Source organism: Trifolium pratense, linkage group LG1 (genome assembly GCF_020283565.1).
Source record: "Trifolium pratense cultivar HEN17-A07 linkage group LG1, ARS_RC_1.1, whole genome shotgun sequence".
NCBI classification, from domain to species: Eukaryota; Viridiplantae; Streptophyta; class Magnoliopsida; order Fabales; family Fabaceae; genus Trifolium; species Trifolium pratense.
Genome location: NC_060059.1, coordinates 45,460,932 through 45,480,125, shown reverse-complemented (window position 1 = coordinate 45,480,125; position 19,194 = coordinate 45,460,932). Strand labels below are relative to the sequence as shown.

Sequence of the window (19,194 nt, the reverse complement as noted above, 5' to 3'; positions counted from 1 at the left end):
TTACAATTCAAGCCCTCATTTTCTTGCGACTATTATCACATTATTTTTTACCTTAGCATGAAGTGCACCTTAGACCATCAATTTGAGGTCTAAACCAAACAAACATTGAACATGGAAATCATCATGTTAAGTTCCAACATTGTTCTTGTCTCTGATTCAAAGTATAAACTAACAAACAAAAATTTACCATGCATTATTAAGTCTTGTATTCATTCTTTTAGTCAAAACTAACTAATAACTTGTCGCATGAGTATGTGGATTTCGATTTATTATGTCTTAAATTATTATTATTAAAAATAAAGAAACACTTTGGCACAATATTTATCTAATAGTTTTTTAATTCATAATAATAATTATTAATTTATCAATTTATTAATGTAGCCGGTAAATGTACGGTAGAAACTCCCCAAAATTATTACTAGTCCCAACTTTTCCCATTTACCTTCAACCCAAACGCCACGTCATCATCATTATTAAAATTCCCCCCCAAAACTTGTCGAAATTATCTTTTCCACCCCAAAATTCGATTCTTCTAGTTCTTCAGTTTCTTTGTCCTCTCTTCCGTTTCTCCTCCGCACCAATATATAGTGAGGTGATATAGAGAGATAGAAAGGGAGCGGGATAGAGAGAAAGTTTGAGTTTTTCGATCGAATTCGGTGCCATTTGTTTCTGTAAGAATCGAAAAATCAAGAACTATATTATCCTCAGATTTGATCTTTTTTGTTATTTTACCTCAATTTTCACTTCAATCAATGGAAATTCATCCTTTATGTCATGATCAAGCCTCATTCTCTCATAATTCCAATACCAGGTCTGAATTCCCCATTTTATGATAATCCATATTTTATTTTATTTTGTTTAATTTCCAATTTGCTTTTTTTTATGCATATGAAATTCTGATTATTGGTTTGAGTAATTTGATTACAAACTTTGATGTGTTACTATTGATAATTGATTGTCATGACCTAAGTTTTTTTTCTTCCAGTGTTTATATACATTTTGTGATTGTTTTATTAATTGGCAGTGTGCTTGCCTTGGATAATTTTATTCTATCATTGTTGTTGTTGTTAGATTCAGCTGAGAAGTTTAGATTTTAGCTTAATTGTGCCCTAAGTTATTTGTTTATTATTTCCGAGGGTTGATTTCATATGTCGTTAAATTTTCAAGTTGGAAGAAGTTCATTGGCCACTACTTAGATAATTTTTTTTCTCTCATTGTTGTTATTAGAGTTAGCTGAGTTTTTTAGATTGCAGCTTAATTGTGCTCTAAATTATTTGTTTCTTATTTCTTAGGGTTGGTTTCATATGATATGAATATGTTGTTAAATTTTCAAGTTGGTTAGTTCATCGGTTTATTATTTCTAAGGGTTGATTTCATATGTTTATAAATTTTTAAGTTGGAAGGAGTTCATCTGGTTTGGTTTTTAAGTAATTTTAGTGAACTTCAATTCACAATATTGATTCAAAGACCAGCTACTGATATGTATCAGGGCTTGATGCTCAGTCATTTCAGTTTAGCTAGAGGGTTAGGTCAAAGTAATTGACGTTCTGTTATGCATCATTTTTTTTCCAAATCAATTGGGAGTATCTAACAAAAATTTTGGCCCAAAAGAAAAATACTCGGATTTAATGATCATATAAATACTTGATAATGTTTGTAAATTTGTGGAGCATTTAATCTGTTGAAAAAATTAGGGTAAAGTTTTTAGAAATTTATGTTCCTGCTGCTTTGTTGGTTGGATTTTAGACATTCCAGCCGTCGTATGCTTAATCGAACAATCAACTTATAATTCATTGTTGTATTAAACAGATCAAACCCACCCACCCCCCTGTTACAGTGTTGATTTGAAGTATTGTATTTTTTGTTACAATGTTTCTCACACGATTCTTTTAAATTTGGGCAGTGGTACGAATGTCTTCGCTTTGTTAGCTCAAAGAGAGATCTCACCCAGAACCAAACATGTACGTAAATGGCACTGGGGAGAATCTTCTAAATCAAAATCTGGTTCATCCAATTCTAAAGATGCAAAGTGTGGTCTCCTCTCATGGTACTTACTCAACTTTAGTCAGTTCAGTGTATACTTTATACCGAATAAAAACCTAACATTGGGATTTATTTTCTTTCTCTTGGAAAGTCAATTTTGAGTACTAACATTTCTTAATGTAGGGTTGAGGCTGAGTCATTGCGGAATTTGTCAGCCAAGTATTGTCCTTTGTTGCCTGCCCCACGGTCTACTATTGCAGCAGCATTTAGTCTAGACGGGAAAATGATCGCCTCCACACAGTAAGTTTCAATTGATTTTTCTTTTCTTTTGCTAATTTGAATAAAATACTCTTTTATGATCAAACTTTTGTGTGTCTTGGAATGTGCAGTGGGGACCACACCGTAAAGATAATTGACTGTGAAAGTGGAAACTGCTTGAGGGTATTGGGTGGTCACAGGAGGACGCCTTGGGTGGTAAGATTTTCTTAATTTCTTTTCTCTATGCCTTTTATCCTTTTCATTTTCTTTTTGTATGGTTATAACTTTTAGAAGGTTTCATGAACCAAGTGAATATTATAGTATTATATTATATTTCAGCAGCCCCTGAAAGTTTGGTGGGCTCATAACCCATGTCTCCTTGAATCGAAACTAAGATTTGATACCAACTTGAATAGTAATTTATTGAATATTACTTGTTGATTTTAATTGTACAATAGAGCATGTATCATATACGACTAATCAGTAATTACTGCTTTCCTATAGTAGAGCTACACTAAGTTACATACCCGTCTGTCCTAATAAAAGGAAGTTAAGTAACAAATTTGTACTAGGAAATGGAATAGAAATAGTAACTCTCAACAAAATTAATATTATTCCATTAAGTCCGATGTTAGGAGCCCCACATCGAGTATTTCAAAGCGCTCAATGTGGTATTTAAGTCATGAGGCTCTCCCACCTATTGGACTAGTCTTTTTGGGTTGGGCTCTCCCCATGTGCTTAAATCCTAACATTTGGTGCTTTCATTGAGAGTTGGGCCACAGAAAGGGCTACCTATAGGTTGGATTAAGGTGCTCCACCGAATACTGATAGGTGAGTGAAGCCGCCAAAAAGGAAAGGGCTACCATCGGGTCAGTGCCAATAGAGTGAAAGCCGCCGTGGACGTCGACTCTTAAAGGGCGTGACAATGTTAGGATCCCCACATCGAGTATTTCAAAGTGCTCAATGTGGTATTTAAGTCATGTGGCTCTCCCACCTATTGGACTAGTCTTTTGGGTTGGGCTCTCCTCATGTGCTTAAATCCTAACATCCGATGAAATATAGTCAGCTGATGAGCCAATTTATGGAGTGGAGTTTATAGATTTTTCATCGCTAACAAAACACTAACCAGTTACTCAATTTCGGTTGTCAGTGTTTGCTTCATGAATTCAATAATCTACAATTTCGGTAGCCATTGTATATAATTTCATTTCCCAGGGCTTGCAAAATGATACTTCTATGAAAGGGGCTATGAAAAATTTGTGTGGTTGAATAATTTTTCTTTGACCAAGACTTTCTTTTGCTATTTTTGGACATTTGCATGGGTACTTCTATGAAAGGGACTACATAAAAATTGTTACAGAATATGAGAACCATGTTAGGCATATGCCCTGATGGGATATTGTGTTTCAAATCCTAGCACAGTCTTACTGTTGTGCATTAAAATCTTCAAATTGCGGTAAAGGGAAAATATAAATTCTCATTGATTTTGATGGTAGATTAGATGCTCTATCTTGTTGATTCTTTATGTATATTGATAAAAGCATGGAGCTTGGAGTTAGATTAAGGGATGGAAATAAGTGTTTATCTTAAGATGTAATAATTTGGAAATCCGAGTGCGGAAAACAACTTTCTTATTAGATATTTGTGTTCTTCAATCAGGGTAGTTTAATCTTATCTTGGGAACATTCTCTATATATTCTAACATCTCTCCCCTCCTTCAAGTATTTTGCATTTTAGATATATATATAATTTTTAATATTCTCCATTTGGAATAACGTGTTAATCTGCTACAGGTTAGGTTCCATCCTATGCAACAACAGATACTAGCCAGTGGGAGCTTGGACCAAGAAGTTCGTTTATGGGATGCTAGCTCATCAGAGAGGATTTTATCTCACTATTTCAGTAACTACACTACCCATTTCCCCTTTTCTTAATCACATTTGACAATATTACTGAATTTGTTTGTTGTTCTTTTTCTTGCATTTATCGGTTTCTCTTTGATGAGCTTATTGGATTTATTCTCTCAGATCGCCCCATTGCATCTCTTGCTTTCCATGCCAATGGGGAAATAATTGCTGTTGCATCAGGCCACAAGGTAACAATGTAGTGTAGTCATTTTTTCTGAGAACCTGCCATGGTTATAACCCTTGGTGACATGTTCTATTTTATTTTTTTTAAATCTTGTTTAATTGTGATTTGAAATACTGTGTTAGTTGTACATGTGGCACTACCAAAATGGACGGGAATTATCTTCACCAGTAATTGTGTTGAAGACAAGGCGCTCACTACGGGCTGTGCATTTTCACCCGCATGGTGCACCATATCTTTTAACTGCTCAGGTGAGTGAACTGACTGGTTTTAAATTAACTGGCTTTCACATGCTGTAAAAACTATTACTTTTGGATTTTCTTTTCTGTTACCTCATTTGGATTGGTGTGCAGGTCAATGATCTCAACTCTTCAGATTCCTCAATGACAGAGGCAACGTCTCATGGTAATTTACAATATCCTCCACCGGGTGTTTTTGTCACAAATGTTCACCCCAGGATGCATATCAATATTTCAAGTGAACCACCTGAGTCAAGAGTAGAGCTACAGGATGCTAGTAATGATGTTGGTTCGAGTAGCATGCGGGTTGAGTCATCTTCTGCAGTTCAGTTTCGAACTGATGCAAATGCAACTGAACAATCTGATATTCGATTGTCAAACTCCGAGATACGCTCTAGCTCTCAAACTGGTGCAGAATGTAGTGTCCATTTACATAATCAAATGAGAATTGGCATCAACAACCTCGCAATGGGTGGTACGGAGACTTATGAAACAGAACCAGCTGACGTAAGTCAACATGAAAACCCTGATCATGTTCATTCTCTTGATGTGATGTTACATGAACCATCTAGGCATGCTGTAAAACATGAGGATCTCTCTGAGTTTGATCAATTTCCTCAGATTGTTCCTTCACGAGAAAGTGTATGGGAGTTACCTTTTCTGCAAGGATGGTTAGTGGGTCAAACCCAAGTTGGTGTTCCCTCAATGCTTTCCCACGTTGGAGGCAGTCATGAAAGCCTTCCTCAACAGATTGGTTCCTCCGCTATGCCATCTAATCTGTCCACTCCTAATGTTGAGGTAGCTATGCCATCTTCAGAAATGCCCAGCGGCATCAGCATACCAGCAGTTTTGCAATCAGGTTTACAGAATCAATTTTCACCGTCCCTTTTACCTGTAGCTGAGGCTGGAAATCTTGCGCCTTCTATCAATGCGGCACCTGATGGGTTTGATACCCAAGCCATTATAAGTAGAATCCAGTCAGAACTTGCCACATCAGTGTCGGCTACAGCTGCTACAGAGTTACCTTGCACTGTTAACTTAAAAGTATGGTCATATGACTTAAATAATCCCTGTGCTCAACTACAAAGATGCCATCTAACTATACCACATGTCGTCCTCTGCAGGTACCTTCTGAAGTTATGAACTTATCATATCTGTTCTAGCATGTGATTGATATAGTGTTATTCTTAACTTTCGTCACTTTTGCATGCATAATGTGAATTGAGCGCTTTTCATTCTTCGTATGAATGAACACAGACCAATTACTTGATAGAAATTGCTTAATATTATAAAGTTTTGTTATATAAATGTTTGGAGTGGCTTTGTGGAACTATACTCAATTGCATTTAGGTTTTTAATTTGCAATTGTGTTTGCAGTGAAATGGGTGCCCATTTCTCACCATGTGGTAGATTTTTAGCCGCATGTGTTGCATGTATGCACCCTCATATAGAAGCTGATCCAGGATTACAAACTCTTGTACACCAGGAGCATGGAATTCCAACATCACCAACTCGACATCCAATCTCAGCACATCAAGTAATGTATGAGCTCCGGATATATTCCCTGGAGGAAGCAACGTATGTCTCTATCCTTCAACAATTGCTGCTAATAATTTAATTATCCCTCAATGCACTCTAGTTCAAGCATGTCCGTTAAAATTTATACATTTCTTTTAACAGATTTGGATCAGTGCTTGTATCACGAGCAATTAGAGCTGCTCATTGCCTAACTTCAATCCAGGTCAGTTAATTACTTTATCACGTGGTTGATTTACTTTGCAAACCTAAGATAATAAGTTTTAAATATATTATTACTCCCTTCGTCCCATTTTAAAGACCTAGTTGACCATTTCACACACTTTAAGAAAAGTGTATAAATAAAGAGAGTTGTATAATTACTAAACTACCCATATTATTACTAGTGCTTTTTTCATAGCTAGTAGTAATGATTAAGGCTCTGTTTGGTAAGATTAAGCTATAAGCTAGCTTATAGCTGATTATAAGCTAGCTGATAGCTGAAAATTAGCTTATAGCTGAAAAGCTAGCTGATTGAAATTAAAGTGTTTGGTAAAATTAGCTTTTTAAATGATTGATAAATATAAAAAAACATTTATATGTAGTGGGTAGTTTTTTTTAGTGGGTAGTTTATTTTATAAAAAATAATAAAATGAAATTAAAGGTTACAAATGGAAAAAACCATAAAAAACTATAAGCTATAAGCTCAAATGCTACTTGAAATAGCATCTCAAAAAAAGCTATAAGCTCGTGAGAAAAGCTTTTTAGCAAACACTTTTATTTTTTTCAAACAAGCTTATAAGCTAGTCCAATAAGCTATAAGCTAGCTTATTGGACTTACCAAACACACCCTAAATTTAGTATACCATACAAAATCTGATTGGTTGAGTATACCACACATAAACAACATAACCCATAGGTCATTTATCTAAAGGGTAAAATTGGAAAAGATGACTTTGAAAGTTGTATAGGTCATTTATTTTGGGACAATTTTTTTTTCAAAACTATGTCATTTAAAATGGGACGGAGGGAGTATTGTTTGTTTGACCCAAAAATATATTGTTGAAAGCTATTTAATGTATATTTTAAAGAACAATTTATTAGTGCTTTTTTTGAAATCGTAGGTGCTAGGTAGTTTGTTCTTTGTATTCTTTTCATCACAGTATTACAACAATATGTTTTCTCCATTTTAATTTATGTTCATCATATGTCGTCATGATCATAATTCTATTTTTAGTTTGCATGTGCACATGTTTGCATGTTTTTTCACTTTTATTAATACTTGATGATAATATCTCCTCTCTCCCTCACTCCTGTGCTCTCTTGCTCATAGAGAGAGAGAGAGAGATCTTACTTTTGTCCTAGTTTGTATTACACAAACAAAAAGTAAATCCATTGGTATTATAATTTGGAAAATGCTAACTAGTGCCCCGGGGGCACTAGTTAAGAGTGCCCCGGGGGCACTAGTTAAGGATACTAATTATAGTAAAATTACATTGAAACTTGTGTAGTCAATGTTTGTAAAATATAAAAAGTATCATTTCCAATGCAAAAATTGCTTTTTTTGTATCCTTACCTAATGCCCCGGGGGCACTAGTTAGCATGACCCTTATAATTTTTATCACATGTATCGTAGTAGCTTACTTACCTATTTTTGTCTTGAAGTTGCATGGGTCATTTAAATATTAATAGCTACTACAGTCACATTTCACTCGATTAGCAATAATCTAAGAAATCCTTATATTGTGGATTAAATTTGTGCAACTATTGTTTTAAATGTAGTTCTCGCCTACATCTGAGCATATACTTCTTGCCTATGGTCGACGTCATGGCTCTCTTCTCAAAACCATTGTCATTGATGGAGAAACAACATTACCGATATATACAGTTTTAGAGGTAAAATACTTTTTTTTTTCTCAATGTAAAATTATCTTATCATCTGCAGTGCATTGTGATATAAATAAATAATAGACTCCTTCCTATCTTGAATATAAGAAAAATATATATTCATATTTGGTGGTCTTAAATATAAGTAAATTTAACTAATTTTACTCTTTTTTTAATGATGTCATTTCTAAAATACCCATAATTTAATGCAAGTATTATTTTCCACCGACTCTTATTTTCATGAAAAGTTTCCTATTAATGATATTTTTCAGAATGCACTTATTTTTTTATGGGATCAAGAAAATTAATCTCACTTAACCAAATTTCTTCGTAAGTGTCAAGTTATTTAATTTTGCTTTATAATAAAAATTGGAGGGAGTATATATCTATTTATTATAATCTCCACATAATCTCCACATCTATTTAGTAACTGTATCAAATTAATGTTTATTCATTGTTTAGTTGTTGTGTTGGCTGGTGGTTGATAGTAACTATGTTTGCTTTTGAACTAACATTGATTGTTGTTGGTCATCTCTCTCATCTCTTCAATGTAATTAAAATTGTTTTGAGTTGGATTTCATGTCTTTGAATTTGTCTTTGTGTTTTAGGTATATAGAGTATCAGATTTGGAACTTGTCAGGGTGCTTCCTAGTGCAGAGGATGAAGTCAATGTGGCATGCTTTCATCCTTTTCCTGGGTCAGGGCTTGTATATGGAACCAAGGTATGCTTTTGAATGGAAACTGAAAGCTTTCCTTTATATTATTTTAATTTTTCTGAAACAGGCTTTCACTTATACTCCTTGCTCGTGGTGGTTGTAGGAAGGAAAGCTTAGGGTCTTCCAGTTTGACCGTGCTCACACTGTGAAAGGCACCAGATCTGTTTACTTCCCTGAGGAGAACATTGTTGGAGCTAGTCAGTGAGCAAGGTGTCGTCATACATTACATATTTTTGGGATTTCAAATTCTTTTAGATGACTTTAATTTAATTTTCCTGTGGATGAAAGTAAATTTTCACCCTTTCTTTCTGCTCTTGGTTAATTATTAAAGGGTCAAAGCAAGAAAGTAATGGTTTCAATATCATGGCCTTTTTCAGGACTTGTTCATATGAAAATGTAAGGTGTTGTAGAATTTCAAAAGTTATAAAGAATTAGCAATTATGTTGTGGATTTTCCGGGGCTCTTGTTAAACTTAAAAAAAAATACTTTGAAAGTTACTTTGAGAAAGATTAATATAAGTGAGTGTCACACACCTAACGCACTCCAATGTATTAGTATCACATCACATGTTAAAAAGATAAATGTGGTAAATATTAAATGTTAAGTTTGTGAATTTAACTTTTTAAATATTAGTAAATATTTTGTATAATTAAATGTTATATTTCTATTTTTAGGTAGATTAACACATACTTTTGGTGCACATGTTAACATGACTTTTTTTCTATTTCTTACCTTGTAACCGGTTGAGCAAATTGAAGAGTTGTTTTTACCTTTTCATATTCTTTTTGATATATTATATTATTTAAATCGTAAATTTTTCATCTTCCACCGTTCATGACCTCTTTCAAAATAAAATACATGGACCATGATATTATTAATTTATTAGGAAAAAGATATTGTTTAAAAAAGAATTATATTATTTTGATTGAAAAATTATATATTTTATTTACTATGATATTTTGGAGCCTGTAATAAAAATAATCACTGTTCATGACCTCTTTCAAAATAAAATACATGTTCATGGACCATGTTTTGGACGTGCAACAACATCAATCCTCAAAATTTTGGAGCCTATAATAAAAATAATCTCATGATCAGCATTAGATATTGATTAATAAATTAACGATTAACTATGATATTTTGTGTGCAAAGTCCTTGGTTCAAATTTTTACGGTATCATTTTTCTGCTTAATTTTTGTTTCAATCCTATAAAAATTGTTTCGGTCCTATAAAAATATAAACTATTACACGTACTTATATTATATGTAGAACTTATTCACCAATTCAACCATGATATTTTTACTATAAGATCAACCTTGGTATTTTTCATTTTATTTACAATTTAAATAAAAATAATATTTTTAAATTTCTTTATTTGAGACCAATATTTCATATTCAAATACGACCCTCCAAATAATCGGTCCAAATAAGACCCGTAAAAATTAGTATAACATACCATGTAGAGTTTCAGTCACGTTAAGGATACAAAAAATTTTGATGTAGACTTTTCATTATACCAACAATACCTTTGATTTTATTTTTTTGAGCGATACAAAAATTTTTTATTAACAAACTCATCATAACATAAGACATGTATTTTTTGATTTTTTTGAGCAGCAAAAATCTTTTATTAACAAACTCACCATAACATAAGACATTTTTTTTTTACATAAATTTGCATAATAGACACAGACAAATGCAGAACGTGCCCTGTCTAACCGCTAGTATTCATAATTTCTTTATATGAAAAATATCTGATAGTTTTTTTTTTTTTGTTAAATTATTTTATAGGTTGATATTTTGTCGTTGAGTCAAACAAACATTAAAAAAATAAAACTATATTTAGTATTGATGATAAATTGAACACTTTAATGTTCGTTATATAATAAATATTTTCTATCATATTTTAATCAATTATTTGATACACCAATGTGACGAGATAAATTTTTTTTTTTAATCACATCCCGTTATTCCTTTAGAAATATCTTGTGCGAACACGATAAGCAAATCCTTTTCTTTCTTTTTTTCTCGCGTGTGCTTTTTTCTTTCACGACTCATCTCATTCTTTCTTCTATGTTATTCATCTGCGCCTTTATTCTTCTTCTCACCATCAAGAAATCTAAACCCAACAAATTAATTAATCACAAACTTCATTTTTCCTTCAAAATATTCTCCCTAAAAACATTTCTTTTTTACTCAAAATTCTTTTTTTTTTTCAACAATTTTTTCCCAGAAAATCCCAAAATGGGTTTTGGAGTGGAAATTGCAACGAATTTGCTCACGGTGCATTCACATCACAAGCACCGACTCAATCAGAGTCCTGTGCATTTGGGTTTTTCATTTCCCTTCAATTTGTTGTATATTTTGACAAAATAATTTATTTTGAAGCCCTTTTCTTTTTTTTTTCTTTTTTTTTTTTTTTTTTTTTTTTGAATCAAAGCAAATATTATTAAAGAAGCAAGACTAGGTTACAAAGGCCATATCTTTTTGGATATGATGATTTATACAATCAGGGAAATAATTGGACCACCACTTGTTGGGCTCAGTAAAAGCCCATCTAGCCAAAGAGTGTGCTGCGTGATTCCCCTCTCTGCTTACCCACTTCAGAGAAAGCTTGTTGTTTAGATCGAAAGCCCTAGAGCACTCACGAGCCAACAGTCCCCATTGATTCCTTGGGAAAATTTTGTTGTGAATCGCGTTAACTATCACTGCTGCGTCCATCTCCACAATAACTTCATCGAGCTCCATCGCCTGAATCAAATTCAACGCTTCTTTGAGTCCCGCTGTTTCTGCTAAACCCACATCATTCGATCCCTTTATAACCCTCGTTGCAGCCCCAACGCAGCGGCCATCATCCCGTCGTAGGACCATACCTAACCCCCAATGGCCATCATCCTGAAGATGAGCATCCACATTGAGCTTTAGGCAGTTCCTAGGCGGGGGACTCCAGCTTTTGTCGTTACTAGCAAACGAAGGATGGGACGAAGTCTTGGGTTCAAGTCGTTGATCATTGATGTTATGGTGGTATTCATGAAGCAGCTTCAATGCACGGGGGAGAGCTAATTGCACAGGTATGTCTTGATGTTGAAAAACTTTCTGATTTCTAGCAAACCATATAGTGTAAGTGATTGTAGTAATGATTTGCATACTTTCCTTGTTTGTGTTATTTAGCATGTAATAGAACCAGTCTGAGAAAGATTGAGTCATAGAAGTAGTAGTAGTAATGGTTAGGGGAGAGCTAAACCACATCTGTTGAGCCCACTCACAAGTCATAAAAATATGGTCAATGGTTTTTGGCGCTTTATTACATCTAGGGCATATGGAGTCACATAGAATGCCCTTCGTTAGCAAATTTGTTTTAACCGGAATAGCCTTATTAAGAATCCTCCAAATGAGATGTATTTGCTTTGGCGGGTTCTTCAAATTCCAAATTTTTGCCCAATTTGAGTCCATTTGCTGATAATTGCTATGTTGGGCTTGGTTATACTTTGTCTGCTCCCAATCCATTATAGCGTTATATCCAGATTTAACAGTGTAGTTACCATCTGTGGTTCCTTGCCAACTCAGAATATCTTCCTTCATATTGCTAAGCAGGGGTATATTAAGAATGGAAGCTGCTTCCATTGGGAAAAAAGTTTGTTTGATAAGTTGCACATTCCAATCTGTGTTTGGAGAATCAATGAGCTCTTTGACCTTCTTTAGACTAGTGTTTTCAGGCTTAGGGGTCCATATTGTGCTTCCCCCTAAAGGATGTATCCATCTATCTTCCCATATATTTATCTTTGTCCCATCTCCCACAAACCAAAAGCAACCCTTTTTAAGAATCCAGCTAGCCATTTGAATGCTCCGCCAAGAGTAACTAGCTCTGTAACTATGTTTTGTTTGGAGCAACTGATTGTTGGGGTAATATTTTGCCTTTAGAACTGTGGCCACTAAGGAGTCTGGTTCAGTCATGAGTCTCCATCCTTGTTTTGCCAACAAGGCTTCATTGAAAGCTGAAAGATCCCTGAAGCCCATACCTCCTTGTTTCTTTTGTTTGCAAAGCTTTTTCCAGCTTACCCAATGTATTTTCCTCTGATCTACATTGCTTCCCCACCAAAATCTACATATCATACTTTCCATGTGGTTGCATAGCCCTTTAGGGAGTAAAAAACAGCTCATTAAGTAGGTGGGGATGGCTTGGGCAACAGCTTTAATGAGCACACCTCTGCCAGCAAATGATAGGTTCCTCTCTTTCCAACCTTTCAGTTTCTTCCATATTTTATCTTGGATATAGTTAAACACTTGGGTTTTGGATTTACCAATAAAAGTAGGTTGTCCTAGATATTTTGAGAAATGATCAACCATAGGCATAAGAAGGATTTGCTGTATATTTACTCTTGTTGACTGTTGCACTTTTTTGCTGAAAACAATTTCTGATTTATTGTAGTTGACAAGTTGTCCAGAGGCTTGTTGGTATGTGGTAATAAGAGTTTTCATGTTTGTAGTTTCTTCCTCTGTTGCCCTGCAGAACATCAGACTGTCATCTGCAAAAAATAGGTGGGTAATTTCAGGTGCTCTTGGGGCTACTTTAACCCCATGAATGAGCTTATTTTGTTGAGCTTTAGAGATAAGAGCAGAAAGCACATCCGCACAAATAATAAAGAGATAGGGAGAGAGAGGGTCTCCCTGTCTGAGGCCTCTTTTAGGATAAAAAACTTTAGATGGTTTCCCATTAATGAGAATGGAAAACGACACAGTGGTGACACATTTTAAGATAGTTTTGATTAATTTCTTTGGGAAATTCATTGCTTCCAGGGTAGCATATAAGAAATTCCATTCCAGTCTGTCATAGGCCTTTGCCATATCGGTTTTGATGCCCACATAGCCAGTTTGTTTGGTAGTTTGAGAGAGGTAGTGGAAAATTTCATTGGCAATAAGAGAGTTGTCAGTAATAAGTCTTCCCGGGACAAAAGCACTTTGATTAGGGCTTATAATGTCAGGTAGGATGGTTTTTATTCTGTTTGCTATTGTTTTTGTGATGATTTTGAGTGTAACATTGCACAGGGAAATGGGTCTAAAATCACTAGGTTGGGAGGGGTTGGTTATTTTAGGGATAAGGCAGATGTGAGTAGTATTGAACGCTTCAGGATTTCCCTCATGGTTTAGAACCTTAAGAGCCATTCTAGTGATATCTTTTCCAACAATTTCCCAATAGGTGTGGTAGAATCTTGCTGGTAAAGCCCATCATTATTATTAGAGAAATGCTACTTATCGCGAATAGGAGCATCACGAACGTGTAGCGAATGACGTGGCATCTTTTAGTCCACCGATTTGCATCATTTCCATTAATTTATTTTGCTCTTGTTTATCTCTTCTCTCATCCTCGTCTTCCAAAATTTCTTATTCTAAAATTTTTAACTAATCATTTTCATCTCTTCTCCATAATTTCTCTCTTAATCTCTTGTAACCAATTGAGGTCTTTTTCTATTACCTCTTAAGGCTGACCTCTTTTCTCAACTTGGTTTTTCTTTTTCTTGTTTGAAAAGAACTGTTAAGATGGGGTTTTGGAAAGTGAAGATTTTGATAACAAACTACTCTTAGAAAGTCTTTGTTTTGAGGGTGTATCGGTGGAGATGAACTGGTTGGCTATTGAAGAAATCGAATTTGTTAAGTGGTCAAAAAATTGGTGGTTGAAGGTTCCTATTTCCTACTCTTTTGTTCAATGTTTGCTAGGATGTTCAATAAATTAAGGCCAAAACTTGCAGGAGTGTAGTTGATGGTGTTCTGTTGAAACTTTCAGAGCATATTGAAATCATTTTTGGTTCATGATGTTGCTAGCAGAAGGTTTGATGCATTTTTCTTGTAAATGGAGTCATAATGATTTGCATAAATTTGATTTTGTTTACCTGGTAACAATGATATTTCTTGACAAAACAATGATGGGTGTATTTCTTGACAAAACAATGATGGGTATTTGCATAGATTGATGTAGTTACTAGTAATATATAAGAGTACAGTAAAAACGAAAAACAATCACAAGCACCGACTCAATCAGAGTCCTGTGCATTTGGGTTTTTCATTTCCCTTCAATTTGTTGTATATTTTGACAAAATAATTTATTTTGAAGCCCTTTTTTGTTTTTTTTTTTTTTTTTTTTTGAATCAAAGCAAATATTATTAAAGAAGCAAGACTAGGTTACAAAGGCCATATCTTTTTGGATATGATGATTTATACAATCAGGGAAATAATTGGACCACCACTTGTTGGGCTCAGTAAAAGCCCATCTAGCCAAAGAGTGTGCTGCGTGATTCCCCTCTCTGCTTACCCACTTCAGAGAAAGCTTGTTGTTTAGATCGAAAGCCCTAGAGCACTCACGAGCCAACAGTCCCCATTGATTCCTTGGGAAAATTTTGTTGTGAATCGCGTTAACTATCACTGCTGCGTCCATCTCCACAATAACTTCATCGAGCTCCATCGCCTGAATCAAATTCAACGCTTCTTTGAGTCCCGCTGTTTCTGCTAAACCCACATCATTCGATCCCTTTATAACCCTCGTTGCAGCCCCAACGCAGCGGCCATCATCCCGTCGTAGGACCATACCTAACCCCCAATGGCCATCATCCTGAAGATGAGCATCCACATTGAGCTTTAGGCAGTTCCTAGGCGGGGGACTCCAGCTTTTGTCGTTACTAGCAAACGAAGGATGGGACGAAGTCTTGGGTTCAAGTCGTTGATCATTGATGTTATGGTGGTATTCATGAAGCAGCTTCAATGCACGGGGGAGAGCTAGTTGCACAGGTATGTCTTGATGTTGAAAAACTTTCTGATTTCTAGCAAACCATATAGTGTAAGTGATTGTAGTAATGATTTGCATACTTTCCTTGTTTGTGTTATTTAGCATGTAATAGAACCAGTCTGAGAAAGATTGAGTCATAGAAGTAGTAGTAGTAATGGTTAGGGGAGAGCTAAACCACATCTGTTGAGCCCACTCACAAGTCATAAAAATATGGTCAATGGTTTCTGGCGCTTTATTACATCTAGGGCATATGGAGTCACATAGAATGCCCTTCGTTAGCAAATTTGTTTTAACCGGAATAGCCTTATTAAGAATCCTCCAAATGAGATGTATTTGCTTTGGCGGGTTCTTCAAATTCCAAATTTTTGCCCAATTTGAGTCCATTTGCTGATAATTGCTATGTTGGGCTTGGTTATACTTTGTCTGCTCCCAATCCATTATAGCGTTATATCCAGATTTAACAGTGTAGTTACCATCTGTGGTTCCTTGCCAACTCAGAATATCTTCCTTCATATTGCTAAGCAGGGGTATATTAAGAATGGAAGCTGCTTCCATTGGGAAAAAAGTTTGTTTGATAAGTTGCACATTCCAATCTGTGTTTGGAGAATCAATGAGCTCTTTGACCTTCTTTAGACTAGTGTTTTCAGGCTTAGGGGTCCATATTGTGCTTCCCCCTTGAGGATGTATCCATCTATCTTCCCATATATTTATCTTTGTCCCATCTCCCACAAACCAAAAGCAACCCTTTTTAAGAATCCAGCTAGCCATTTGAATGCTCCGCCAAGAGTAACTAGCTCTGTAACTATGTTTTGTTTGGAGCAACTGATTGTTGGGGTAATATTTTGCCTTTAGAACTGTGGCCACTAAGGAGTCTGGTTCAGTCATGAGTCTCCATCCTTGTTTTGCCAACAAGGCTTCATTGAAAGCTGAAAGATCCCTGAAGCCCATCATTATTATTAGAGAAATGCTACTTATCGCGAATAGGAGCATCACGAACGTGTAGCGAATGACGTGGCATCTTTTAGTCCACCGATTTGCATCATTTCCATTAATTTATTTTGCTCTTGTTTATCTCTTCTCTCATCCTCGTCTTCCAAAATTTCTTATTCTAAAATTTTTAACTAATCATTTTCATCTCTTCTCCATAATTTCTCTCTTAATCTCTTGTAACCAATTGAGGTCTTTTTCTATTACCTCTTAAGGCTGACCTCTTTTCTCAACTTGGTTTTTCTTTTTCTTGTTTGAAAAGAACTGTTAAGATGGGGTTTTGGAAAGTGAAGATTTTGATAACAAACTACTCTTAGAAAGTCTTTGTTTTGAGGGTGTATCGGTGGAGATGAACTGGTTGGCTATTGAAGAAATCGAATTTGTTAAGTGGTCAAAAAATTGGTGGTTGAAGGTTCCTATTTCCTACTCTTTTGTTCAATGTTTGCTAGGATGTTCAATAAATTAAGGCCAAAACTTGCAGGAGTGTAGTTGATGGTGTTCTGTTGAAACTTTCAGAGCATATTGAAATCATTTTTGGTTCATGATGTTGCTAGCAGAAGGTTTGATGCATTTTTCTTGTAAATGGAGTCATAATGATTTGCATAAATTTGATTTTGTTTACCTGGTAACAATGATATTTCTTGACAAAACAATGATGGGTGTATTTCTTGACAAAACAATGATGGGTATTTGCATAGATTGATGTAGTTACTAGTAATATATAAGAGTACAGTAAAAACGAAAAACAATCACAAGCACCGACTCAATCAGAGTCCTGTGCATTTGGGTTTTTCATTTCCCTTCAATTTGTTGTATATTTTGACAAAATAATTTATTTTGAAGCCCTTTTTTTTTTTTTTTTTTTTTTTTTGAATCAAAGCAAATATTATTAAAGAAGCAAGACTAGGTTACAAAGGCCATATCTTTTTGGATATGATGATTTATACAATCAGGGAAATAATTGGACCACCACTTGTTGGGCTCAGTAAAAGCCCATCTAGCCAAAGAGTGTGCTGCGTGATTCCCCTCTCTGCTTACCCACTTCAGAGAAAGCTTGTTGTTTAGATCGAAAGCCCTAGAGCACTCACGAGCCAACAGTCCCCATTGATTCCTTGGGAAAATTTTGTTGTGAATCGCGTTAACTATCACTGCTGCGTCCATCTCCACAATAACTTCATCGAGCTCCATCGCCTGAATCAAATTCAACGCTTCTTTGAGTCCCGCTGTTTCTGCTAAACCCACATCATTCGATCCCTTTATAACCCTCGTTGCAGCCCCAACGCAGCGGCCATCATCCCGTCGTAGGACCATACCTAACCCCCAATGGCCATCATCCTGAAGATGAGCATCCACATTGAGCTTTAGGCAGTTCCTAGGCGGGGGACTCCAGCTTTTGTCGTTACTAGCAAACGAAGGATGGGACGAAGTCTTGGGTTCAAGTCGTTGATCATTGATGTTATGGTGGTATTCATGAAGCAGCTTCAATGCACGGGGGAGAGCTAATTGCACAGGTATGTCTTGATGTTGAAAAACTTTCTGATTTCTAGCAAACCATATAGTGTAAGTGATTGTAGTAATGATTTGCATACTTTCCTTGTTTGTGTTATTTAGCATGTAATAGAACCAGTCTGAGAAAGATTGAGTCATAGAAGTAGTAGTAGTAATGGTTAGGGGAGAGCTAAACCACATCTGTTGAGCCCACTCACAAGTCATAAAAATATGGTCAATGGTTTTTGGCGCTTTATTACATCTAGGGCATATGGAGTCACATAGAATGCCCTTCGTTAGCAAATTTGTTTTAACCGGAATAGCCTTATTAAGAATCCTCCAAATGAGATGTATTTGCTTTGGCGGGTTCTTCAAATTCTAAATTTTTGCCCAATTTGAGTCCATTTGCTGATAATTGCTATGTTGGGCTTGGTTATACTTTGTCTGCTCCCAATCCATTATAGCGTTATATCCAGATTTAACAGTGTAGTTACCATCTGTGGTTCCTTGCCAACTCAGAATATCTTCCTTCATATTGCTAAGCAGGGGTATATTAAGAATGGAAGCTGCTTCCATTGGGAAAAAAGTTTGTTTGATAAGTTGCACATTCCAATCTGTGTTTGGAGAATCAATGAGCTCTTTGACCTTCTTTAGACTAGTGTTTTCAGGCTTAGGGGTCCATATTGTGCTTCCCCCTTGAGGATGTATCCATCTATCTTCCCATATATTTATCTTTGTCCCATCTCCCACAAACCAAAAGCAACCCTTTTTAAGAATCCAGCTAGCCATTTGAATGCTCCGCCAAGAGTAACTAGCTCTGTAACTATGTTTTGTTTGGAGCAACTGATTGTTGGGGTAATATTTTGCCTTTAGAACTGTGGCCACTAAGGAGTCTGGTTCAGTCATGAGTCTCCATCCTTGTTTTGCCAACAAGGCTTCATTGAAAGCTGAAAGATCCCTGAAGCCCATACCTCCTTGTTTCTTTTGTTTGCAAAGCTTTTTCCAGCTTACCCAATGTATTTTCCTCTGATCTACATTGCTTCCCCACCAAAATCTACATATCATACTTTCCATGTGGTTGCATAGCCCTTTAGGGAGTAAAAAACAGCTCATTAAGTAGGTGGGGATGGCTTGGGCAACAGCTTTAATGAGCACACCTCTGCCAGCAAATGATAGGTTCCTCTCTTTCCAACCTTTCAGTTTCTTCCATATTTTATCTTGGATATAGTTAAACACTTGGGTTTTGGATTTACCA

At 35.6% G+C, this 19,194-nt stretch overlaps 2 protein-coding genes across 7 annotated transcripts; one reads left to right on the top strand and one right to left on the bottom strand.

Annotated features, from left to right (window-relative positions):
• The first annotated feature begins 446 nt into the window (after positions 1-446).
• LOC123913738 lies at positions 447-9,246 on the top strand. 6 transcript variants are annotated; one of them, XM_045964608.1, is made up of 15 exons: positions 516-811; positions 1,904-2,047; positions 2,167-2,283; positions 2,373-2,457; positions 4,035-4,143; positions 4,269-4,336; positions 4,455-4,580; positions 4,683-5,075; positions 5,190-5,692; positions 5,946-6,146; positions 6,249-6,309; positions 7,866-7,979; positions 8,579-8,692; positions 8,790-8,896; positions 9,064-9,246. In XM_045964608.1, the coding sequence occupies exons 1-14, from the start codon at positions 753-755 to the stop codon at positions 8,889-8,891; spliced, it is 2,196 nt and encodes a 731-aa protein (XP_045820564.1). In that variant the 5' UTR covers positions 516-752; the 3' UTR covers positions 8,892-8,896; positions 9,064-9,246. The 6 variants fall into 6 exon arrangements, 5 of the variants coding, with proteins under 5 accessions (XP_045820544.1, XP_045820564.1, XP_045820558.1 ...); XM_045964602.1 differs by having other exon boundaries at positions 8,790-9,246; XM_045964580.1 differs by having other exon boundaries at positions 4,683-5,692.
• An 8,108-nt stretch (positions 9,247-17,354) lies between these two features.
• Positions 17,355-18,098, bottom strand: LOC123894954. The gene has a single exon (XM_045945116.1). It carries the CDS (start codon positions 18,096-18,098, stop codon positions 17,355-17,357), a length of 744 nt encoding a protein of 247 aa, XP_045801072.1.
• Positions 18,099-19,194: the final 1,096 nt, after the last annotated feature.